The sequence below is a fragment of the Lutra lutra genome, chromosome 7 (assembly GCF_902655055.1).
Source record: "Lutra lutra chromosome 7, mLutLut1.2, whole genome shotgun sequence".
Taxonomy (NCBI): Eukaryota; Metazoa; Chordata; class Mammalia; order Carnivora; family Mustelidae; genus Lutra; species Lutra lutra.
Window position 1 is genome coordinate 64363850 of NC_062284.1, and position 26116 is coordinate 64389965.

At 41.2% G+C, this 26116-nt stretch overlaps 1 protein-coding gene across 3 annotated transcripts; it reads left to right on the forward strand.

The window, feature by feature from the left end:
* On the forward strand, positions 1-25883 carry SPATA5L1 (spermatogenesis associated 5 like 1). 3 transcript variants are annotated; one of them, XM_047738220.1, is made up of 8 exons: positions 3-1183; positions 2884-3069; positions 11260-11418; positions 14449-14658; positions 15600-15792; positions 20770-20900; positions 22774-22899; positions 25567-25883. In XM_047738220.1, the coding sequence occupies exons 1-8, from the start codon at positions 89-91 to the stop codon at positions 25732-25734; spliced, it is 2268 nt and encodes a 755-aa protein (XP_047594176.1). In that variant the 5' UTR covers positions 3-88; the 3' UTR covers positions 25735-25883. The 3 variants fall into 3 exon arrangements, 1 of the variants encoding a protein (XP_047594176.1); XR_007128806.1 differs by lacking the exon at positions 25567-25883 and having other exon boundaries at positions 1-1183; positions 15600-15823; positions 22774-22800; XR_007128807.1 differs by lacking the exons at positions 15600-15792; positions 25567-25883 and having other exon boundaries at positions 1-1183; positions 22774-22800.
* Positions 25884-26116: the final 233 nt, after the last annotated feature.

The following is a 26116-nucleotide window of genomic DNA, read 5'->3' on the forward strand; positions in this document are numbered from 1 at the left end:
TTCCGGCCGCGGGGAGCGGTGCACCGGCCTTTCCCGCCCGGGTGGGATTCTTGCCTCGCTTTCCTCCGCCTGGCTCTTTGTGTGTGCAATGGCTCCGGACTCAGGTTCCTTTCTCGAAGAGCCGCTCTTAAACGTGCTACCCTTAGACGCTAGGGACCGGGGCACCCAGCGCTGTCGCCTGGGCCCGGCCGCCTTCCGCGCCTTGGGCGCACACTTGGGCTCGGCGGTGAACATCTCTCTGCCTGATGGCGGCTCCTGTCTCTGTACCGCCTGGCTGCGGCGGGACGGAGCAGACGGCTTTGTGCAACTGGATCCGCAGTGTGCGAGCCCCGGGACGGCTGTGGGGCCTTCGAGGTTCAGGGGGAGTCTCAGCTTAAGCAGCCTCCGCCTAGTGACCTGCCCGTCCCTGCGGCTCCTCACCGTGTGGCCGGTGTTGCGGGAGCGGGCGGGCGCACGCGGTACCTTGAACCCAGCCGCGGTGCTGGAGGCGGCGCAGGAGCTTCTAAGGAACCGACCAGTCTCCCGGGGCCACGTGGTGGCCGCTCCACCGGGGGCCTTCGGCCCCGTGGCCGCGCTTCACATCGTCAGCGGGGCGCCCAGCCCGGATCCGGCCGGGCGGGTCACCCCTCGCACCCGCATCATTCTCAGCTCGGTGCCTCCGTCGGAAGCGGAACGGCAGCCCGAGGTGGCCCTCGGGGGTCTTTCGGAGGCTGCCGACTCGCTGCGGGAGCTCCTCCTCCTCCCACTCCGCTACCCCCGCACCTTGGCGGCCTTGGGGCTAGCAGTGCCTCGCGGGGTGCTCCTGGCGGGCCCCCCCGGAGTGGGCAAAACTCAGCTAGTGCGGGCTGTGGTCCGGGAAGCGGGCGCGGAGCTGCTGGCAGTGAGCGCCCCCGCGCTCCAGGGCGCGCGGCCAGGGGAGACCGAGGAGAACGTGAGGCAGGTCTTCCAGCGCGCGCGGGAGCTGGCCAGCCGCAGACCCACCCTCCTCTTCCTGGACGAGGTGGACGCCCTGTGTCCCCGGCGGGGTGGCCCACACCGAGCGCCCGAGAGCCGCGTGGTGGCCCAGGTGTTGACGCTGCTGGACGGCATCAGTGGGGACCGCGAGGTGGTGGTGGTGGCGTCCACCAACCGGCCGGACGCTCTAGACCCAGCGCTGCGCCGACCGGGAAGGTTTGACCGAGAGGTAAATAGGCCCGGGCTGTCAGCCTCTTGTCTTTGGAACCAAGGCCTCTTCTGGCTTGGGTTGGGTGCCCCGAGGGCCACTTAGGTTTGGCTGTCCGACTGGAGTGGGGTTTTTTGTAATGCAGAGAACACCTTCTCTGCCCTTGTGCGATCTGTGAGCCAGGACCTGTTTTACCTAAGAGTCAGATTGTTGGGAGAAGCAAGGTAGCCTTTAGAGATTAATTTTGTGCAGGACTTGAAGTTGAGTACAATCAGTAATGTTTTTAAGGCAACTAGGTCAGCTGTAAGCATATTGAACTCCTGTGGATTTGGAATAAGAATTTATTTAAAGTAGGATAGCCTCAAGAAATAAGTTTTCGAAATAAAAAGGGAGAAGGCACGAAAGAACTAAAACAAAGCAGGCAATAACTCTTCCGGATTTATTCATTCCTTGTCAGGACGCTAGCATCCTGTCCCACAGGTGAGAAGTTACCCACAATTGCTCCCTGAGATGCCAGGAGGATTGAGTATTCAAAGGTGTCCTTTATTTTACAAGCTTTAGTCCCAAATTGATCCTTTAGTAAATAGGTTGAATAGTGATTAAGTGATGTTTAAACTTTGTGTTAAGATTCTGAGGAGATGATAATTGCACACTTTTAGCTTAATCTGTGCAGAACTTGATCAGATTTCTCTTTTGTACCATCTGGTACTTGTCTCCTGAATAAAATCCTTAAGGGCAGGGACCTAGACTATCTGCTATAATATTGCATCCCTGGCTCGCAGAACTTGGTAGGTTTTTAAAAATAACAGAATGTTGTTAAATGAATTACAGAGGGCCCCCAACTTACAGTGGTTCAGCTTGGTGGCTTTTCAGCTTTACGATGGTCTGAAAGTCATATGGGTTCAGTAGAAAACATATTTTGAATTTTGATCTTTTGCCAGGCTAGCGAACGCAGTAAATGCGCTCATGGTGCTGGATAGCCACGAGGTCATGAGGGTAAACAGTGAACATACTGACCACCATTTTATACCCATGCAAACATTCTGTTTTTCACTTTCAGTACAGTATTAAATAAATTCTATGAATAGTCAAAACTTTTTTTATGAAATGGACCTTGTGTTAGATGGTTTTGCCCAACCATAGGCTAATGTAAATGCTCTGAGCACATTTAAGTTGCCTAGGCTCAGTTGTGATATTTAGTAGGGTAGGTATATTAAATGCATTATCCACTTACTGTAATTCCAACTTACAATGGATTTATTGGGGGGTGCCTGGGTGGCTCAGTGGGTTAAAGCCTCTGCCTTCGGCTCATGATCTCAGGGTCCTGGGATCGAGCCCCGCATCAGGGTCTTTGCTCAGTGGGGAGCCTGCCTCCTCCTCTCTTTCTCTCCGCCTGCCTCTCTGCCTGTGTGTGATCTCTGTCTGTCAAATAAATAAATTTTAAAAATCTTTAAAAAAACAAACAATGGATTTATTGGGATGCAACCCCATCTTAAGCTCAGGAAGATCTGTATGTAGTTTTCAGTATGCAATTATCTAGCCATGTTACTCCTCTGGAAAATTAGGATTTTAATATATTGAGACTCTGTGGTATTCATAAGAGTACATAGTTCTGCTTTCAAATTTGTTTACCAAGTTAAACACATTTGAGGGGATAAAAATACTACATAATATTCTAAACTGTGGAAACTTTAATTTTTCTTTTTTTCCTTTGCATATAGGTTGTCATTGGGACTCCCACACTTAAACAAAGAAAGGCAATACTCCAAGTGATTACCTCAAAGATGCCCATCTCCAGTCAAGTCGATTTGAGCCTCCTTGCGGAAATGACAGTTGGCTATGTTGGTGCAGACCTGACTGCACTCTGTAGGGAGGCTGCCCTGCATGCTCTCCTTCATAGTGAGAAGGTAGGAAGAAATGATGTATGAGCCTGTATGTTGATCTTTTCATTACTATAATGAATTTAGGGATTAAAACAAGTGGTAAGTACATTTTCTTGCAACTTGTGATAACTTCCACAGCTGTTTCTTCTTTTTATTTTTTTCCCTTACATATATTTTTATATCTCACCTCCCTGGGACTAGCATTTGACTGAAGGTGGGGATAGAGGACTGAGTCTCCCAGGTCTATCAGGGCATGCTCCCTCATTCCCACAGTAACTCCCTAGTGCCAAAGCCCAGAGCAGCCAGGAAAAAGACAGTGTGGCCCTAGAACAGTCAAACATTTTTCTTTTTAATTTTTCTTTATTTTGAAGCAATTTCAGACCAAGAGAAAAGTTGCAAAAATAGTACAAAGAATTTCTGTATATACTTTACCCAGATTCCACAGATGTAGCACTTGACCAGTTTTACTTCATCTTTTTCTCTTTATCTGTGTTTTTATATAACTTTACATATAGATAAATCTCTCTTATGTATGTATATTTTTTTGTGTGAAACATTTCAGAATACACTGCCACCATGATGGCCCTTTAGCCTTAAAATCTTATGTGTATATCTTCTAAAAACAAAGACTTTACCCACAGTACAATTATCAAGATGAGGAAATTAACACTAACACAGTACTTTTACCTAATATCTATAGACCTTATCCAAGTTTCACTGTGTCCCATTAATTTCCTTTATAGCAGAAATTTTAAAAGGAAAATAGAAAATAGTAACCCAAGATTACACATTGCCTTTAATTACCATGATTTCTTGTTCTTTTTAAGATTTTATTTATTTTAGAGAGAGAGACAGCATGAGCAGGAGGGGCAGAGAGAGAAGGAGGAGAGAGAATCTCAAGCAGATCCCTGAGTCTGACATGGAGCTCAACTCCAGGACTCTAAAATCATGACCTGAGCTGAAACACAGAGTCAGATGCTTAACCAAATGCACCACCCAGTCTGCCCTGTATTCTTTAATCTAGAAGCATTCTTTAATCTTTCTTTTATCGCTACATTTTAATTCTAATTTTTAATTTTTTTAAGGATTTTATGTATTATTATTTATTTGAGAGAGAGAGAGAGCGTGGGAGCTGGGAGAAGAACAGAAAGAGAGGGATGAGCACAGAGCAGACTCTTTGCTAAGTGCAGAGCCCTGTGTGGGGCTGGATCCCACAGTCCTGAGCTCATGACCGGAGCTGAAACCAAGAGTTGGTTGCTTAACTGTCTGAGCCACCCAGGTGTATGGCTGACTTCAAGACTATAGGTCATTGGGGCGCCTGGGTGGCTCAGTGGGTTAAGCTGCTGCCTTCGGCTCAGGTCATGATCTCAGGGTCCTGGGATCGAGTCCCGCATCGGGCTCTCTGCTCAGCAAGAAGCCTGCTTCCCTCTCTCTCTCTCTCTGCCTTCCTCTCTACTTGTGATCTCTCTCTGTCAAATAAATAAATAAAATCTTTAAAAAAAAAAAAAAAGACTACAGGTCATTTATTCTGTAGACTCCTCCTTAGTGTGGGTTTGACTGATACTTCCTCATAGTTTGATTTGGCTTTTGCATTTGGGTGAGAGGATCACAGAAATACTGTGTTCTAATTGCATCTGTTTTTCCTTTCTTGTTAAAAACTAAATATTTTGTGGGGAAGATAACCTTTTCTAACCCAGAAGAAGATTGGGCACCTGGAATTTTTATTTAAATTTGTCTTTAAGAGGCACCTGGGTGTCTCAGTCAGTTAAGTGTCTGCCTTCAGCTCAAGTCATGATTTCCGGATCCTGGAATCAAGACCTGTGTCGGGCTCCCCATGCTTCTCCCTTTCCTCCTTGTTCGTGCTCTTGCTATCTCTGTTGCTGTCTCTCTCTCAAATAAATAAATACAATCTTTAAATTTGTCTTTGATATTGAAATCTTTAATTCATGACTACCTTTTTAAAAAAATACTTAGAGGGGCGCCTGGGTGGCTCAGTGGGTTAAGCCGCTGCCTTCGGCTCAGGTCATGATCTCAGGGTCCTGGGATCGAGTCCCGCATTGGGCTCTCTGCTCTGCGGGGAGCCTGCTTCCTCCTCTCTTTCTGCCTGCCTCTCTGCCTACTTGTGATCTCTGTCTGTCAAATAAATAAATAAAGTCTTTAAAAAAAAATACTTAGAATATTAACTTAAATATAATAATTTTCAACACTATGCATTGGAAAATCTCTTCACCTTATATGTAATGAGTAATCCTTAATCCCTAAACCCCTTCAGAAAAAAATAATTTTAGTACCTTGAGGATTTTGAGACGAAGTTTTCAATCTCTGTTGTAACTATTATAACATTAAACTTGTCCTTTGATCTTAGAATTTTTAAAAACCAATTTGAGTTTGTTTAAATTATAAAAGGATGATTTATCATCCAAAGTTTTGAAACTTTTTTACCTACATAATTGACATTCTTTCTCACTTCCATTTATTTTTACACCTATACAGAAGGTGGAGAAGGAGTTACATGAACTTGTAGGTTCCCTTGTGGGTTTAGAACCTAAGCTGCTTGAACACTGAATGATACTTCTCATGTGTAGAGGTGTGAGACTCTGTTTTATGAAGGGAGGAGGAGAGTACCAGGGGCTGGGAAGGAAGATTACATTTAGGATTCCCTGTGCTTTGAGGTTCTAGGGTTAACCTTAAGTACTCTGGCTTAGGTGGACCAGCCAGCTGCTACTTCAGGAGGGGTCTGCCCAGGCATAGGTACCACAAGTGATGACTGAGTTCATAAACAACCAAGGGAAGTGGAAGGAAGAAAGGCCAAAAGGAAGAAGGGACAGGCACCTGGGAAGATACTGGCTTCATCTTTTTCTTCTTTGCCACTCAGATACCTGAGGGGCTGCTGCTGCTACCAGGGCAGACAAGGGGTATGTTAAAGTTTGTTCAGCTTTTTGTGAATTCCCATTAAAGGATTAGAAATATTGTTTAGTACATACACATACACACACAGAGGGGAAGGAATTTTACTGCCTGGAAGGGTTATGACAGTCAAGTGAATTAATGTACATGTAAGTGATCTTAGTGTTACTTAAAAATTAATTAGTATTTAGGTACCCGACATCTAATACTGCTAGTAGTTGAGGCGGGGCGGGGAGTACTATTTAAAAAAATTATTTAATAGTGCTCTTTATGAGAAGTTAAACTAGATAAAAACATAAAGAAAATAAAAATTGCCTGAAATCTACCTCTCAGAGATTACAATTTTTAGGAACGTTGTTCACAATAGCTCTATATGTGTATATGCACTTACATAATCTTAGGTAAATGGGATAATATAGTTTGTTGTTGGAAATGGGAATTTTGGAGGGCGCCTGGGTTGCTCATTCAGTTAAGCACCCCGTCTGCTTTCAGCTCACGTCACGGGATTGAGTCCCACACTGGGCTCACTGCTCGGTTGGGGAGTCTGCTTCTCCCTCTGCCCTTCACCATGTTCTCTCTCGCTCTCTCTCAGATAAGAGAAATCTTTTAAAAAAAAAGGAATTTTTTGACAACTAAATGTTCAGAATTTGATATGAGGGTAAATCTTAAATATAATACAAATATTATAAATATAAGCAGTTTTTAACAAAAAATCTGCTTCACTAGAATGATCAAAGAAATTACAAGAAAGATCCTCTAAAATATAATCTTAAAGTGAAGATGACTTTTTAAACATTTATTTTAGAGACACAGAGAATGTGCAAGGTGCGGGTTTCAGAGGGAAAGAGTCTTAAGCAGACTCCGTGCTGATCTTGGAGCCTAAGGCAGGGCTGAATCTTACAAACCTGATTTCAGTACCTGAGCCAAAACCAGGAGCCCTATGCTTAACCAACTGCACCATCCGGGCACCCCAAACATGGCCTTTCTGTTTTGTTTTGTTTTTAAGATTATTTATTGTCAGAGAGCAGCACAAGCATGGGGAGAGGCAGGCTCTCTAGTGAGTAAGGAGCCCAATGTGGGACTCATTCCCAGGACTCTGGGATCATGACCTGAGCTGAAGGCAGCCGCTTAACCAACTGAGCCACCCAGGTGTCCCCAGCCTTTCTAAACATAACATAAAACCTAATGGTCAAAAAGGAAATGATTTAATTTGGTTATTTGGGGATGGCCAAACAATAAACAAAGACAGGATAAAGAGAGACTGGAAAAAATACTTTTGGCCATGACAAAAGGACCAGTAACCTTGATAAAGAATTCTCACAAATCAGTAAGAAAAGACTAACAATCCAAGAGAAAATGGGTAATAAAATAAGAATAGGTAGTAGACCGTAGAAGGATTACAAATAGCTAGTAAACATGAAAAATTCTCGGGGCGCCTGGGTGGCTCAGTGGGTTAAAGCCTCTGCCTTCGGCTCAGGTCATGATCCTAGGGTTCTGGGACTGAGCCCGAATCGGCTCTCTGCTCAGCAGGGAGCCTGCTTCCCTCCTCTCTCTCTGCCTGCCTCTCTACCTACTTGTGATCTCTGTCAAATAAATAAATAAAATCTTAAAAAAAAAAACAACATAAAAAATTCTCAACTTTACTTTCTTTAAAAATTGGTCTTGGGGGCGCCTGGGTGGCTCAGTGGGTTGGGCCGCTGCCTTCGGCTCAGGTCATGATCTCAGGGTCCTGGGATCGAGTCCCGCATCGGGCTCTCTGCTCAGCAAGGAGCCTGCTTCTCTCTCTCTCTCTCTCTCTCTCTCTCTCTCTGCCTGCCTCTCTGTCTACTTGTGATCTCTCTCTGTCAAATAAATTAAAAAAAAAAAAAATTGGTCTTGGGGTGCCTGGGTGGCTCAGTTGGTTAAGCAGCTGCCTTCAGCTCAGGTCACGATCCTAGGGTCCTGAGATCAAGCCCTGCATGGGGCTCCCTGCTCGGTAGGGAGCCTGCTTCTCCTCCTTTCTCTGCCCCTCCCCCTGCTTGTGCTCTTTCTCTCAAATAAATAAATAAAATCTTTAAAAAAAATTAGTTTCTTTCAGGGGCTACCCTGACTGTCCGACTCTTGGTATTGGCTCAGGTTCTAATCTCAGGATATAAGATTGAGCCCCTCCTCGGGTGTGCTCCGTGCAGAGTCTGCCTGAGATTCTCTCTCCTTCCCTCTCCCACATGCTCGCTTGCTCTCTCTCTAAAATAAATAAATCTTAGAAATATGTGCTGCCAAAGTGAACACTAAATGAATAAATCTTAAAAAAATTAATCTCTTTAAGTTTTAACTCTTTATTTTGAAATAATTAAAAAGTTTAGGGAGAGTTGCAAAATAGAGAAATCCTGCTAAACCCTCCATTCAAATTCATCAGTTTTTAACGTTTTGCCAAATCAATTTTATCACTCTCTCTCTCTTCTCTAAATGTATGTGTAGGGGCGCCTGGGTGGCTCAGTGGGTTAAAGCCTCTGTCTTCAGCTCAGGTCATGATCCCATGGTCCTGGGATCGAGCCCCGAATTGGGCTCTCTGCTCGGCGGGGGGCTTGCTTCCTCCTCTCTCTCTGCCTGCCTCTCTGCCTACCTGTGATCTCTGTCAAATAAATAAAATCTTTAAATGTATGTGTATACACACATTACTTGCTTTTTCTGAATCAGTTGAGGATGGGTTGCATACATCATAACCTATTATCCATTTCCTAAGAAAAAGTATGTCCCCATACGAGACCACAGTATGGCTGTGGATCATCATTATATTCAGGAAATTTAACACGGATACAAAACATCATTAGCTCTACTGCCCATACTCTGATTTTTTGGGGTTTTTTTCCCTCTAGTAGAAGATCTAGTTCAGGATAACATTATGCTTAGTTTTTAGTTTCTTTTAATTTATAGTTCTCCCTTAGCTTTTTTTTTTTTTTTTTTAAAGAAGGAGAGAAAGTATGTGGGGCCAGGTGCAGAGCAGGAGAGAGATCATCTTAAGCAGGCTCCATGCCCAGCATAGAACCTGACACAGGGCTTGATCTCACGATGGAGATCATGACCTGAGCCAAAACCAAGAGTTGGAAGCTTAACCGACTGTGCCACCCAGTTGCCCCAGTTTTTTTTTTTTTTCCTTTTTTTTTTTTTTTTTTTTAAGTTTTTATTTATTCATCAGAGAGGGAAAGAGAGACAGGGCAGAGGGATAAGCAGGCTCCTGATGCAGGGCTTGATCCCAGGACCCTGGGATCATGACCTGAGCCAAAGGCAGATGCTTAACCAACTGAGCCACCCAGGTGTCCCCATTTTTTATTTTTAAAGATTTTATTTATTTATTTGACAGAGATCACAAGTAGGCAGAGCAGCAGGTAGAGAGAGAGGAAGAAGCAGGCTCCCCACGAGAAGAGAGCCTGATGTGGGGCTTGATCTCAGGACCCCGAGACCATGATCTGAGCCAAAGGCAGACGCCTAACGACTGAGCCACCCAGGCGTCCCCCCATCTTTATTTAAAGAGATATTTTACATTGACAGTTTTTAAGGATGTAGGTCCGTGATTTTATAAAATGTCTCTCAATATGGGTTTGTCTAATATTTTTTCATAGATTTAGGTTACGCATTCTGGTTTGGGATACTCCATAAATGTTGGTGTCCTTCTTAAGGTATCACATGTGAAAGCCCAAGATGTCTGTCTGCCCCTCCTTGGTGCTGTCTGTAATTGGTGATTGATAAGATCAACCAGTCAGGGTTTTGTCCCATTTTTCCACTGTATAGCTGCTATTTTTCCCTTTGCAACTAAAAGAAACCTATGAGGAGGCCCTTTGAGATCATGGTTCTTGTAAAACTTCCCCTACCGTTGTTTTACATCTGTGGATGATTCTTGCCCTGAGCAGCCTTTACTATATGTGATTGTAAAGATGATTTTCTGATTCCATATTCCCTCTGCCTCACTCTTTTTTTTTTTTTTTAAAGATTTTATTTATTTATTTGACAGAGACACAGCGAGAGAGGGAACACAAGCAGGGGCAGAGGGAAAGGGAGAAGCAGGCCTCCTGCAGAGCAGGGAGCCTGACACAGGGCTCGATTTCAGAACCCCGGGATCATGACCCGAGCCAAAGGCAGACACTTAACCGACTGAGCCACCCAGTGCTGCTACCTCACTCTTGATTAAAGAAATTAGTATAATACTACCATTTCCTCTGTCACACTGGCAAACATTTAAAAGTTTGGTAATGCCCCATGCTGGAGAGGGTATGGGAAGAAGAGCTTTATATTAGCAGTGCAGCTTTGGAGGCAGTGTGATAATACCTGTCACAATCGTCAATGTGCGTTCTACTTGGAGGAAATATAAAAATACTTGAACATATGCACAAACATTTTCACCTGTAGCTTTGTTTTTAATAACAAAAGACTGGAAGCAATCCAGTGTTCAACAGAAGGATGCAGTTAAATTACGGTACGTTCATACACCAGTGTCTTTTGCAGTTGTCAAAAAAAAGTGAGGTTGAACTAAATTGATAGAAGATTTCTAATATAAGTGAAAAAGAGTGCAGGTTATTTGTATAGTAGCGTTCCGCTTATGTATCTGTTTGAAAGGATGTCCTATGTACTGCTGGAGTACATAGGAAACGGTTGACAACCTCTAGAGATGAATAGTGGGAAAAGCAGGGGGAGGACATATTTAATCTTTTTGTCTTATATATGTAAAATTTTTTTATAATGATAAAAGATTTATCTTTTTTAAGATAACCTTTTATAAGATCATTTCTATTTGTAAGGATTTATCTTTATAGATTTATAAATTCAAAAGAAGGGGGGGTTTTGTTTGTTTGTTTTTTAAGAAATAAGTGGGGGCACCTTGGTGGCTCAGTCATTGAGTGTCTACCTTCAGCTCAGGTTATGATCCCAGAGTCCTGGGATCAAGCCCCACATCAGGCTCCCTGCTTAGCGGGAAACCTACTTCTTCTCCCACTCCCCCTGCTTGTGTTACCCTGTCACTATGTCTGTTTTTAAGATTTTATTTATGTGAGAGTGAGAGAGAATGAGACAGAAAGAGAACATGAGAGGGGAGGTCAGAGGGAGAGCACACTCCCTGCTGAACAGGATGCCTGACGTGGGACTCGATCCTGGAACTTCAGAATCATGACCTGACCTGAAGGCAATTGCTTAACCAACTGAGCCACCCAGGGGCCCAATAAATAAAATCTTTAAACAATAATAATAATAAAAATAAAAAATAATTTTGCTTCTGTAGCACAAAAAATGCCCATGTAATTTCTGGTCTGATTTTGCTTTTGGGGCATATTTCTTCAGAACAAGGACAGCCCAGCTGTTGATGAAGCAGACTTCCTTGAAGCTTTTAAAAAGATTCAACCCTCATCATTTCGAAGTATCATTGGGCTGATGGACATCAAGCCTGTTGGCTGGGAGCAGATTGGTGGCCTTGAAGATGTCAAACTGAAGTTAAAACAGGTGATCTAGAGAGTTTCCTTATGACAGTAGAATGGTTGGGTTTAATGTACCACTTCTATGATGAAGACAAATGATACTTGCTGAGACTATCTTGTTGCCATTGGTCATATATCCTATCATCACAATCCAAGGAGCCCTTTTCAGTCCTGGTTTAACTGGCCTTCTCTAGGCATCAAATACCATTTTGCATACTTTCCTACCTCACACTTGTTTTGCTTGTTTTTGCTTTAAAGGCTTTATTATGTAGAAAGGGGTCAGTAGACTTCTCTGTAGAGGGCTGGAGAGTAAATATTTTAGGCTTTGTGGGCCATCTAGTGCCGATTACAACCACCAGCTCTGTCTTAAGGCCACAGAACCAGTGATAGATAATGCAAAATCAGTATTTGTGTTCTGGTGGAACTTTATTTATGAACACTGAAATCACATTATTTTCACATGTCACAAAGTATTCTTTTGATTTTTTTTTTTGAGCATTTAAAAATATAAAAATGGTTCTTATTTTGTGTGTAGTAAAATACAGATTTTTAGTTTGTAGGCCTGAGTTTGCCCTGGGACTGGTAAAAGCACAAAATTACAATACACAGTATGACCTGGGTGGCTACTGTTCTCACTGTGGATGCTTAAGGACACAGCTCTCCAGATGCTGTCACTTGGCATTTCAGTTTCAGAAGTTAATCTTGTTAATTTACCTTCAAGTGATCCTGCCATAAGGAATTAGGTTTCTCTGACCATATGTACAAAAGACTGAAGTATCATTATAATTTATTCATCTTAACTAGAAGCTGTTTCTGCACTGAATCATAGAATCCTTGTGTCCATGGATCAGTGCATTTGTGATATTCCCTAATTTTTTACATACATTGTCTCACTTAATCTTCAGGAAGTACAGGAGAGATTAGCCACACCTTCCTGTTGTAAACGCTCTTTCTTCAGCTTCGAGATGTTAAGCTTTACTGCCTTTCTGAACATTCTTTTCCATACCTTAAATGTTAGTGCTCCAAGCTCCTGGGAGGCCTCTTGTTGCGTTCTGTGAGCCCATGATCTTAATAATATCCAGGGCTTCAACTGTCCCCTGAAAACTGTTAACTTGAAAATCTTCATATCCAGTGCACATAGTTCTTTTGATCATCAGAATTGCTTAGCTGCTTGCCTACCAGGTAACTTACAGGGATCTGAAACTCAGCATGTCCAAAACTCAGCTAGTGAGTCCCACCTCCATATCTGGATTCCCTACCTCTGAATACAGACAGCCACCTGTGTCCTAAGTCAGAAACCTGTCTTCTAGAAGCAGTTAGGTGGCTCAGTTGGTTGAGTGTCTGACTATTTTTAGCACATTCATGGGATCAAGCCCCATATTGGGCTGTGTGCTCAGTGCAGAGTCTGCTTAAGATTTTTTTCCTCCCTTTCCCTCTCTCTCTGCTCCTTCCCCTCCCCATGCATGCTCTCTTTCTCAAATAAATAAATAAATAAAATCTTTAAAAAAAAAAGAAAAGAAAAGAAACCTATCCTCTAAATTCATGGGTCATGTCTAATGTATGTGTAACTTCCCCTCTGGATTTAGAACATAGTCCCTACATAAAAAAAGTTACATTTTATGTTTCAAGTCCATCCCCTTGACACCATTGCCACTGCCTGTGACACATCCGGCTTTATTATTTTTGTAGTCTGAGTCATTGCAAGAGATTTCTAACTTTCTCCTCTGTTTTTATTTCTTTCCAGTCCATTCTCCATACTGCTTCCTCAATGTTAACTAAAACTTTCAAGGTGCAATACACTCAGACTCCTTCTACTTCAACTCTTTTGTTCCTTGCTTCCCCTATTCTCCCCTCTGTTCCTGCTTACTGATGATATGAATTAGAGTTTCATGTGTCTCTGTGTACTGTTCCTTCTCTGTGGAATGCCCTTTGCTGGTCTCATTGTGAGTTTACAATTCTGTCTCTCCAACTAAAATCTGGATTCCCATGGTCCAGGGATGTTAGCCTTTTTTGTAGAAAGGCAGTAGTTAAGAGTTTGTACTTCTTGATCTACACTGCCTAAGGTCAGTCTCAGTTCTGCTGCCTCACCAGAAATAAGACCTGGGCAAGTTCCTTAACTTTTGTAAGTCTGAGCTTCTGCATCTATAAAATTATGATGATAATAAAATCACCTACCTCAGAGATAAAGGAGATCTGTTTACTATTCAATTAACATTTGTGGAGTGCCAGCTTCATGAAGGTGACATTCTGTATGTGGCTATTTTTTTTTTTAAGATTTTATTTATTTATTTGACAGACAGAGATCACAAGCAGGCAGAGAGAGAGAGGGAAGCAGGCTCCCCGCTGAGCAGAGACCCCCCCCCGATGCGGGGCTCGATCCCAGGACCCTGGGATCATGACCTGAGCTGAAGACAGAGGCTTTAACCCACTGAGCCACCCAGGCGCCCCTGTATGTGGCTATTTAGAGGTGAACTTTATTTATGTTCTACCAGAAGCAGAATGACAAACTCAGCATGGAAAAAGAATTACAGTTAGTGAATGATTAAGTGCTCCCAAAGTAAAAGATGGGCAGTAGTGTAGAGTGGCTGGAAGAATGTGGCGTGGGGGGCAGGAAGAGTGTGTTCTGCTTTAGAGTGGTTAGGGAAGACCTCTCCAAGGAAATGACATTTGAGCTGAGACTGAATGATGAGGGGTGGCCACACAGAACTTGAAGGAGTGTTTAGACAGAATAGCAGAGGTGCTGAGATAGGAATAGACTGAGGTGTTTGGGAAATAGGCTATGTAAGGCCTTGTAATCACTGTAGGAATGATTTGGATTTTATTCTAATTCTGATGGGAGGTCATTGAAGGATTTTAAGTAGGATATGATATGACCTGACTTAGGTTATAAGAGCACTGGTTACTGCAAGAAGAATGTACTGTATTTCCAGCTCAAAACAGATACCAAAGAATTATTGAGTGAACAATTGAATTTACTGAATTATTTGTGATGTTATATCTTTATTCTAAAATAACTGTCTCTTTTTGTATACCATCTCTTTTTGTGTACCTGCAGAGTATCGAGTGGCCTCTAAAATTCCCTCGGGAATTTATCCGGATGGGCCTGACACAACCAAAGGGAGTTCTCCTGTATGGTCCCCCTGGATGTGCTAAAACCACCCTGGTGAGGGCGCTGGCCACAAGCTGCCATTGCTCTTTTGTTTCAGTGAGTGGTGCTGATCTCTTTTCTCCTTTCGTTGGAGACTCAGAAAAAGTCTTGTCTCAGGTTTGTTTATTTTCCTCCATGTAGTTAAGTGTCCTTTTGAATTTTCTTGGCATGCCTTAAGGATAAACCTTAGTTATTAAAAATATTACTGGCCTTTTTAATAATTAGAAAAGTTACATACATTTTTATAGAAAATATAGGAAAGTGTTAGATAAGAAATCCTTTGTAATCTCTCTACTTAGTGTTAACATTTTGGTGAGTTTGCTTCATTTTTTTGTTTTTCTTTTAAAATTGAGGGTGGATTATGGGGCGCCTGGGTGGCTCAGTCAGTTAAGTGTCTGCCTTCAGCTCAGGTCATGATCCCAGGGTCCTGGGATCCAGCCCCATATTGGGCTCTCTGCTCATTGAGAAGCCTGCTTCTCTTCTCTCTCCCACTCCCCCTGCTTGTATTTCCCCTCGCTATGTCTGTCTCTGTCAAATAAGTAAATAAAATCTTTATTAAAAAATAAAATAAAATTGAGGTTAGGTTATATCTTTATCGTGGTTTTTTAATCATCACTTTTATTTATTTTTTTTTAAAGATTTTATTTATTTATGTATTTGACAGACGGAGATCACAAGTAGGCAGAGAAGCAGGCAGAGAGGAGGAAGCAGGCTCCCCGCTGAGCAGAGAGCTCAATGCGGGGGCTCCATCCCAGGACCCTGGGATCATGACCTGAGCTGAAGGCAGAGGCTTTAACCCACTGAGCCACCCAGGCGCCCCAATCATTATTACTTTTAAAACCCCATAGTATTAAATATTGTTTGAAAATATGATTTTTAACCTGTATGTAATACTGCATTGTTTCTTAGTCTATTTATTCATTCCCTACTTCTTGGACATTTAGCAGCTTTCTCTCTTTATATTTTAAAAATTATAAGTAGTAATGCAGAAAGCATATATTCACTGGAATATTAAATAATGTGTGGCTTTTCAATAATTCTTATTTTCCTAACCAAAGGTATTCCAACAAGCAAGAGCAAATACTCCAGCAGTTGTGTTTTTGGATGAGATTGATTCAATCTTGGGCTCTCGATCCATCAGCAAAACAGAATGTAATGTTCAAGAACGTGTTCTTTCTGTTCTTCTGAATGAATTAGATGGTGTGGGACTAAAGACTACCGAGAGAAGAGGAAGTAAATCAGATCAACAGGGTAAATACAAGGAGCTGAAAAAAAAGAAGAGGTATTTATTAGCCAGAAAATGCCCAAAACCCAGGCCAGCATTAAATACAGTGCATATACACTAGCTTTTCCTATGCTGGATTCATCTCATAGAAGAAATTAACATAATTTCAGTTTGACTGTATTTGGATATCTATAGACCTAAAAACTGTGATTTGACTAGGAAGGAGGTAAATTTTATAGTAAGTTATCTTAAATATATATGAATGAATTTCCTTTTTGCTAAGATTTAGAAAAATAATTTTATATATATTGCTAATAGAAAAGGGAGCTGATTCTTAATTTTATTTCCTGTAGAACCAGTGTTCATCCCTTTCTAAAAATTTTTATATGAAACAAAACAAAACATTATTATTACCAATGATCTTAGTAATTTATTATTATTATTATTTTTTTTAAAGATTTTATTCATTTATTTGTCAGAGAGAGAGAGAGATCACAAGTAGGCAGAGAGGCAGGCAGAGACAGAGGGAGAAGCAGGCTTCCTGCCGAGCAAGGAGCCCAATATGGGACTCGATCCCAGGACGCTGGGATCACGACCCGAGCCGAAGGCAGCCGCTTAACCAACTGAGACACCCAGGCGTCCCTGATCTTAGTAATTTAAAACTTCTAATTTTCTTGAGGAATGGGTTTCCTTAGTTATAATGAAATTAAACTATAATGAAATTAAACTTTTGGAAGTCCCTGCCTCCCTTCTGAGTCTCTTTCTAGATAGAATTTGATATCCTTAAGTTTTCCAGTGGATAATTTTTCTTTTATTCTTTCCTCGTTTTTAATCTTGTTTGCCATTTGAAAAATCATTCCATGGAAGAAGAATCTTACAGCTTCTTAAGAACATAGAACACTAGAATTTGAAGAGTCCCTAAGCTTTTCTAATCAAATTTTGTCATAATTCAGGAATTCCTTCTACAGTATCTGACCAGTGATTAGTCAGCCTCTGCTAAAATACTTGCAGATACAGGGAATTCACTACTTCGAGAGATCACATTACTGGGGAACCACTCTGATTATTCAGTTCAATTTAAAAGAAATTTTTTTAAAATTCCAGTGTAGTTAACATACAGTATTATATTAGTTTCAAGTGTACGGTATAGTGATTCCACAATTCATATATTATTCAGTGCTTCTTGAGATCAGAGTACTCTTTAATCCCCATCACCTACTTCCCCCACCCCCACCTCCTCCCCTCCTCTCTGTCCTCTATAGTTAAGAGTGTGTTTTTTGGTTTGTCTCTCACTCTCTTTTTTTTCCTTTGTTTTGTTTCTTAAATTCCACATATGAGTGAGATCATATGGTATTTGTCTTTCTCTGAATGGCTTATTTCATTTAGCATTATACTATACTCTAGAGCCATCCATGATGCAAATGGCAGTTCATTCTTTTTTATGGCTGAGTAATATCAGTGTGTGTGTGTGTGTGTGTGTGTGTGTGTGTGTGTGTGTGCGCGCGCGCGCGCATACGCGCACCATATTTTTTTTATCCATTCATCTATTGATGGACACTCGGGCTGCATCCATAATTTGACTCTTGTGAATAATGCTGCAGTAAACATCAGGGTGCATATATCCCTTCGAATTAGTATTTTCATAGTCTTTGGGTAAATACCCAGTAGTGCAATTTACTGGATCATAGGGTACTTCTGTTTTTAATTTTTTTAGGAGCTTCCATACTGTTATCCAAAGTGGCTGTACCAGTTTGCATTTCCACTAGCAGTGCAAAAGAGTTCCTTTTTCTCTACAACCTCACCAACACTTGTTGTTCCTTGTGTTTTTTATTTTAGATATTCTGACAGGTGTGAGGTGATAGGTCATTGCAGTTTTGATTTGCAGTTCCCTGATGATGAGTGATACTGAGCTTCTTTTCATGTATCTGTTAGCCATCTGTATGTCTTTGGAGAGATGTCTGTTCATGTCTTTTGCCCATATTTAAATTGGATTATTGTGTGTGGAGTTATATAAGTTATTTATATATTTTGGGTACTAATCCTTTATTGGATATGTCATTTGTAAATATCTCTGCCTATTCAGTAGGTTGTCTTTTAGTTTGTTGATTATTTTCTTTGCTGTGTAGAAGATTTTTATTTTGATGTAGTCTTCCAGTAGTTTATTTTTGCTTTTGTTTCCCTTGCATCAGGAGACAAAAAAGATGTTGCTATGGCTCATGTCAGAGAAATTACTACCTGTGCTCTCTTAAGGGATTTTTATGGTTTCAGGTCTCACATTTAGGTCCTTAACCCATTTTGGGGTTTTTTGTGTGTGGTTTAGGAAAGCGATCCAGGGGATGCCTCGGTGGCTCAGTGGGTTAAGCCGCTGCCTTCGGCTCAGGTCATGCTCCCAGAGTCCTGGGATCGAGTCCCACATCGGGCTCCTTGCTCAGCAGGAAAGCCTGCTTCTCTCTCCGCCTCTGCCTGCCTCTCTGCCTGCTTGTGTGTGCTCACTCTCTCTCTCTCTCTGGCAAATAAATAAACAAAAAAATTAAAATTAAAAAAAAAGGAAAGTGGTCCAATTTCAGGGTTCCTGGGTGGCTCAGTTAGTTAGGCATCCAGCTCTTGATTTTAGCTCAGGTTATGATCAGGTCATGAGATTGAGCCCTGCGTGGGGCTCTGGAGCTCTGTGGGGAATCTGAAAAGATTCTTTCCTTCTCCCTTTCCCTCTGCCTCTCTACCCATTCACATGCTCTCTCTCTCAAATAAATACATTAATCTTTTTTTTTTTTTTTTTAGATTTTATTTATTTATCTGTCAGAGAGAGAGAGGGAGAGAGAGCGAGCACAGGCAGACAGAATGGCAGGCAGAGGGAGAGGGAGAAGCAGGCTCCCTGATGAGCAAGGAGCCCGATATGGGACTTGATCCCAGGACGCTGGGATCACGACCTGAGCCAAAGGCAGCTGCTTAACCAACTGAGCCACCCAGGTGTCCCTTTTTTTTTTTTTTTTTTTTTTTAAAGGCAAGAAAGTTTGATTCTTTTGCGTTGTTGCTGTCTGGTTTTCCCAACACCATTTGTTGAAGTGCCTGTCTTTTTCTCATTGCATATTCTTAACTCCTTTGTCAAAGATTTGTTGGCTGTATAATTGTAGGCTCATTTCTGAGCTGATTTTTGGTCTTTCTGTTCTGTTCTATAGATCTATGTGTCTATTTTTGTGTTAGTACCACACTGTTTTGATGACGACAGCTTTGCAATACAATTTGAAATCTGGAATTGTAATGCCTCCAACTTTTTTTTTCTTTTTCAAGGTGCTTTGGCTATTCAGGGTCTTTTGTGGTTCCATACAAATTTTAGGATTGTTTTTTAGTTCTGTGGAAAAGGCTGTTGATATTTTTATATGGATTGCGTTAAATCTGTAGATTGCTTTGGGTAGTATGGGCATGTTAACAATATTTGTTCTTCAAATCCATGAGCATGGACGGTCTTTCCATTTGTTTATGTCATGTTTGATTTCTCTCATTGCTGTTTATAGTTTTCACAATACAGATCTTTTACCTCTTTGGTTGAGTTTAGTCCTAGGTATTTTATTATTTTTGATATAATTGTAAATGGGATTCTTTTCTTAATTTCTCTTTCTGCTGCCTCATTACTAATGTATAGTAATGCAACAGATTTCTGTACATTGATTTTGTATCCTGTGACATTACAGAATTCATTTGTTAGTTCTGGTGGTTTTTTGGTGGAGTCTTTAGGGTTTTCTGTATATAGTATCATCTCATCTGCAAATAGTGGAAGTTTGATTTCTTCTTGCCATTCTGGATGTCTTTATTTCTTTTTGTTGTCTGAGTGCTGTGGCGAGGACTTCAAGCACTGTGTTGAATAAAAGTGGTGGAGTGGACATCCTTGTCTTATTCTTGACCTTAGGAAAAAGCTTTCAGTTTTTAACCATTGACTATGATGTTAGCTGTGGGGTTTTTTTATATGGCCTCTATTATGTTGAGGTCTGTTCTCTCTAAACTACACTTTGCTAAGGGTTTTTATCATGAATGGATGTTGTGCTTTGTCAAGTGCTTTTCCTGCATCTTTTGAAGTGATCATATGGTTGTCAACCTTTTTCTTACTGATGTATCATGTTGATTGATCTGTAAATATTGAACCCCCCCTTTCATTCTAGGAATAAATCCATTTGATCATGATGAGTCATTTTTTTTTAATGTATTGTTGAATTTGGTTTGCTAGTATTTTGTTGAGGATATTTGCATCTAATGTTCATTAGAGATACTGGCCTTTAGTTCTCTTTTTTTGTGGTATCTTTATCTGTTTTTGGTATCAGGGTAATGCTGGCCTTGTAGAATGATTTTGGAAGTTTTCCTTCTTCTTCTGTTTTTTGCAATAGTTTGAGAATAGGTCTTAACTCTTCTCTAAATGTTTGGTAGAATTCACCTAGACGCCTTCTGAACTTTTGTTGGGAGTTCAATAATTTTGAATGCTCAGTGGGTGTATGGCTTTGCTCTGGCTGCTTTTCTATATTTCTTACCTTTATCTAGCATTTATACATCTGCAGCTTATGTTGTCATATTTCTGCCTTTCGACAGAAAAATAAATAAAAAGCAAAGTAAATCTCTCTCTTGCAGGACATAAGAGCCAGAGTGATTCATAGCCATACATCTCCACCTGTTAGTCATATGCTTTGTCTTTTCAAATCATCCACTTAGGTTGTAATCATTCTTTGGGGCTCAGGTGCATTCAGTAGGTGTTCTCTGCTGTGGTGGTATAAGATTTTCCATTGGTTCTCATGTGTACAGATGTCCCTAAGGAATGGCCAGTCCCTTCACCACACACACAGTAGTTCTTTGATTAATAATTTGTTTTAGCATATATTGATATCAAGAAGGTGGTCTGGATAGGAGGTATAAGCACTTCAGTCCCAAGAAAAGAATATGCTTATTTAAAAATAAATGGACCATTTGATTTATAATTTGGCCAGCTTACTGACATTACTTTGGGTTGGTGTTTTCCTCAGAGTTTCAAGAATTTTTTAACAGAAGTGTCATGATTGTTGCTGCAACAAATAGACCTGATGTGTTAGATGATGCCTTGTTACGACCTGGAAGATTAGATAAGATTATTTATATTCCACCTCCAGATGAAAAGGTAATCACTGTGTATGTTTAATCTTTGTGTGTGGATTCTGAACAGATCAATATCTGAGCTTTAAGGAGCCTAACAGAATTGAATTCCAAGCTAAATATATATGTATGTATCTTACACTGGGTTCTGCAGTCTTCCCTTGCCTGGTGGTCCTTCATAAAATCATAATTTTGATCTGCTTTTGCTGGATACTCTAGGTGTATTTTCAGAGAAACATATGCCTATAAGTAAAGTATTACCTTATTTCATTGTGTGGCAGACTCAAAATACCAAGCTTGTTACAACTAGAATGGAGGAATCCCAAAGTGTTAAAAGCATTTTGGAGATGATTTGCATCAGTATCCTTATTTTACAGTGGGAAAGTCTGAGATTAGAGAGATTATACAATGTATCCATAGTCTAAGAATCAGTAAATCTTTGCCCTTAACATCCACAGCCACTGGCAGGGAATGGTTAAAAACAAAGATGAACTTTTTCCTTCCTTCCTAAAAAAAAAAAATAATAAAATTTAAAAATTAAATACTATTTATTTTTAAGATTTTATCTATTTATCCGACAGACAGACAGAGATCACAAGTAGGCAGAGAGGCAGGCGGCGAGACAGGAAGGGAAGCAGGCTCCCTGCTGAGCAGAGAGCCTGATCCGGGGCTCGATTCCAGGACCCTGAGATCATGACCTGAGCCGAAGGCAGAGGCTTTAACCCACTGAGCCACCCAGACGCCCAATATTATTTATTTTTAAATCGTGTCTAGATAATTCATGTTTTTGCTTCTTTTTTTTTTTTTTTAAGATTTTATTTATTTATTTGACAGAGAGAGAGCACAAGCAGGCAGAGAGGAAGGGTCATGAGATCATGACCCAAGCCGAAGGCAGCGGCTTAACCCACTGAGCCACCCAGGCGCCCCATGTTTTTGCTTCTTAAGTCATGTCTGATAACACTATTTGTACCCAAAATAGGGACTTATATTTCTAAAAGAAATTTATCTACAATTGTCTATTTAAAAGAAAAATTTTTTTTAAAGATTTTATTTATTTATTTGACAGAGATCGCAGGTAGGCAGAGAGGCAGGCAGAGAGAGAGAGAGGAGGAAGCAGGCTCCCTGCTGAGCAGAGAGCCCAACGGGGGCTCGATCCCAAGACCCCGGTATCATGACCCGAGCCAAAGGCAGAAGCTTTAACCCACTGAGCCACCCAGGCGCTGCTAAAAATTTTTTTAAAATATTGGGATGCCTGGGTGGCTCAGTTGGTTAAGCTGCTGCCTTAGGCTCAGGTCATGATCCCAGGATCCTGGGATTGAGTCCCGCATCGGGCTCCTTGCTCAGTGGGAAGCCTGCTTCTCTCTCTGCCTCTGCCTGCCACTCTGCCTGCTTATGCTCTCTCTCTCTCTCTCTCTCTCTCTCTGACAAATAAATAAATAAAAATCTTTAAAAAAATTTTTTTAAAAATATTAAAATTTATCATGTAATTTTTGCCATTATCATATGAGCCATTGATGAGTTACTCTTTCTTACCTCTTCAGAAGTGATTTTGTTGGGGCGCCTGGGTGGCTCAGTAGGTTAAGCCGCTGCCTTCGGCTCAGGTCATGATCCCAGGTCCTGGGTTCAAGCCCCACATCGGGCTTTCCGCTCAGCGGGGAGCCTGCTTCCTCCTCTCTCTCTGCTTGCCTCTCTGCCTACTTGTGATTTCTCTCTGTCAAATAAATAAATAAAATCTTTAAAAAAAAAAAAAAGAAGTGATTTTTGTTTATTAAATAAATATATATACTTCCGGTGCAGTATGACAGGAAACACTAACTTAAAATGTTTTAATATAGATTTGTGTCTAACATAAATGTTGTAAGATTATAAACATATTGTTCTTAATTTTTTTTTTCCAGGGTAGGCTTTCTATTTTGAAAATCTATGCAAAAAACATGCCAGTGGGGCCTGATGTTTCCTTAGAAAACCTAGCAGCAGAAACCTGTTTTTTCTCTGGTGCTGATCTTGGAAATCTTTGCAAAGAAGTAAGTTAATTAGTGAGGGAATGTATGGTTGACAGCATTTCTTCATTTATTCAGATCTTCATTTGCCACTTTCCTAACTGCGCACGGGAGAAGAATGAGGCACAAACAAGTCAGCTGTGAGAGGGAGCAGGGGACAACAGCCAGAAGGACTGTCACCCAAACAGCTCCTCAGTCCAGTATTTATTAGATACAAGGTAGCAACAAAGGAGAAGAAAAGAAGGTTATACAATAGCCATAGGTCTAGTACATAAACAAGAAGGAATGTGAATCAGATGTTGGTCACAAGTTTTAGAGGTAAACGAGGTAAACAAGAAGAAGAGTAAGGCGTGTCTGATCCAGCAGCTTGGATTTGTAGTTGTGCTAGCACACTTAAAGGGATTACCTTAACAGCAGGCTTTCTCTGAGGTACAGGAGACAAGGAAAAAGGGAAGCAGGGGTGTCCCGCCCTGAGCTGGCCGGGCATCCCCAGCTGCTTGGCTTCAAGGGCGAGTATCATCCCCTCCACCAGAGGCCTGCTGCTAGTACTTGTTTTTCTCAAGGTCATCCTTAAGCTTACGTGACCAGTACAATTCCTCATTAGATATTAAAGTTATATTTTGAGCAGCATATTATTCTGAGGGACGATTGCATTGATTCACTTGGCAGCATTTACTCAAAGACCTCCTATGTGGCAAGCACTGTGTAAGGTGAAACAGACAGATAGGGACCCTTTCTTTCCCTTCCCAAGCTTACAGGTTTGTGGCAGGTTGCAGAGAGGCAAATTGTCTTACTGCATTGGCAGTTGAAAATACGTAGTGAATCAGGAAGTTTAGGGTGTTGCGGGAGCACCTGGGAAGGACATGGAACCAGACTTGGGGACATCAGAGAAGGCTTTCTGAGAGAAGGCATGTGTAAGGGGAAATTGGAAGGATGATGAGATAGGTAGGCTAAGGGAGGGAACTGGGGGTCGCATTGAGGCAGAGGGAACAAAATGTGCAGGTGACTCGAGTGAGAGATAACATGACACTTCGGAGCTGGACAGTGGCCAGATCACACAGGTCCTTGTAAGCCATTTTAAGAGATTTACACTTTGTTTTGAAACCAAAAGAAGCCATCATAGGTGTTTCCCTTTCCATAAACTTTTATTAAATGTGCTATTCAGAAAAAGCACAGATCATCAGGGCATAGTTAATTGAATTAACATAAAATGAACACACTTGTTTAACTAGAGAGAGAACCTTATCAGTGCCCTGGAGGTTCCTCTTGGGGCTTTCCCAATCTTCCTTCCAAAAGGGAACCACACTCCTGACTTACAGCACTGGAGATTAGTTTTGTCTGCTTTTGAACTTTATATAAATAGGACTATATATACTTCTATATTTGCTTTTTTTTTTTTTTTTTAAGATTTTTTTTTTTTTATTTATTTGACAGATCATGAGTAGGCAGAGAGGCAGGCAGAGAGAGAGAGGAGGAGGAGGCAGGCTCCCTGCTGAGCAGAGAGCTCGATGCGGGACTCGATCCCAGGACCCTGAGATCATGACCTGAGCTGAAGGCAGAGGCTTTAACCACTGAGCCACCCAGGTGCCCCTATATTTGCTTTTTTAACTCAAGATTATGTTTGTGAAGGGGCGCCTAGGTAACTCAGTTAAGCGTCTGCCTTCCGCTCAGGTCATAATCCCGGGATCCTGGGATGGAGTCTCCCATCGGGCTCCCTAATCAACAGGAAGCCTGCTTCTCCCACTCCCCCTGCTTTTATTCCTTCACTGTCTATCTCTCTGTGTGTCAAATAAATACATAAAATCTTAAAAAAAAAAAAAAAAAGATCATGTTTGTGAAATTCATCTGTGGTTTTGCATATGGGGTAATTCGTGCATTTCCATCACTTTGTAATATTCTAGTTTAGGAATATACTGCAGCATTCATCCATCTTTTTGGAACATTGTTCATAGCAGAATTTATAGCAAAAAAGTAACCCAAACTACTTTTTTTGTTACAAATTCAGCTATGAACAATCTTGTACATGTCTGTTAGTACATATGCGTACTTGCCTCTGTTATATATATATATGTATAAACCTACAAAGAGAATTGCAGAGTTATAGAGCATGTGTTTGGTCTTGTGCTTTGTGATCAGTGCTGTGTCCTGTTCAAAAACTCCTACTGTAAGGCCAGGAGTATAGTCTCTCATCCTTAAATATATAAATGGGCTCATACTGTGTATATTTTGCTGCACCTTGCTATTTCTTTTTTCCCATTTAAGGATAGAATTTAATGTAGAAGAAATTATAGTCTGTTAAGACAACTTTTAATTTTATTTTTAATAAAACTTTTAATTTTATTAAAATTACCTTATTTAACTTTTTAATTTTATAGTGTCATGAATATGGGAATTCTAAGAAGTGGGACTGAGGTTTTTACCCTCAGATTTTGAATTATTACCATAAATTGTGGGGCACCTGGGTGGCTCCATCAGTTAAGCAGCTGCCTTTGGCTCAGGTCATGATCCCAGGGTCCTGGATCGAGCCCCACATCGGGCTCCCTGCTCAGCAGGTTGTGGGGGGTGGGCTGCTTTTCCCTCTCCCTCTGCCCCTCCTTTGTGTTCTCTCTCTAAAATAAATTTTTGAAAATCTTTAAAAACAATTTTTTTAAAGAAGCACATTAATTATTTCCTGTTGTTTGTCTCTTACAGGCTGCCTTGCTGGCTCTGCAAGAAAATGGATTAGAAGCAACCACAGTGAAGCAAGAGCACTTTCTAAAATCACTGAGGACTGTAAAGCCATCCTTAAGTCATGAGGACTTGACTTTATATGAAAACTTATTTCAGAAACAAGGATTTTCTAACTTAGAGGGTGTATAACCATTATATCCCTGACCAAGGATTAACTGTAAACTTGCCCTATAGCTTGCAACTTCGCACTTTTAGAGTTTGTGTAATTTCCTGTAAATAAAAGACTTTATACCTAATAAGCTAAAAAGTATATTAAAATACCATAACTTGGGAAGAAAGTATATGTATGTTGACCTTTTTTAGAAAAGATTTTACTTGTCAGAGAGAGCACAACCATGGGGAGTGGCAGGCAGAGAGAGAAGTAGGCTCTCTCCACTGAGCAGGGAGCCCCATGTGGGGCTCTATCCCAGGACACTGGGATCACAACCTGAGCCAAAGACAGACACTTAAGGACTGAATTACCCAGGCACCCCTCATATCTTATTAATCTTCTAAGTTTACTGTGCCCCTG

What these genes read in the sequence shown, in the direction of transcription:
- SPATA5L1 (XM_047738220.1), top strand. Translation starts at nt 89, where the DNA reads ATGGCTCCGGACTCAGGTTCCTTTCTCGAAGAGCCGCTCTTAAACGTG. An exon ending in AAGTAAATCAGATCAACAGG is followed by an intron (nt 15,793 to 20,769) that starts GTAAATACAAGG and finishes TGTTTTCCTCAG; the next exon opens with AGTTTCAAGAATTTTTTAAC. An exon ending in TTGGAAATCTTTGCAAAGAA is followed by an intron (nt 22,900 to 25,566) that starts GTAAGTTAATTA and finishes TGTCTCTTACAG; the next exon opens with GCTGCCTTGCTGGCTCTGCA.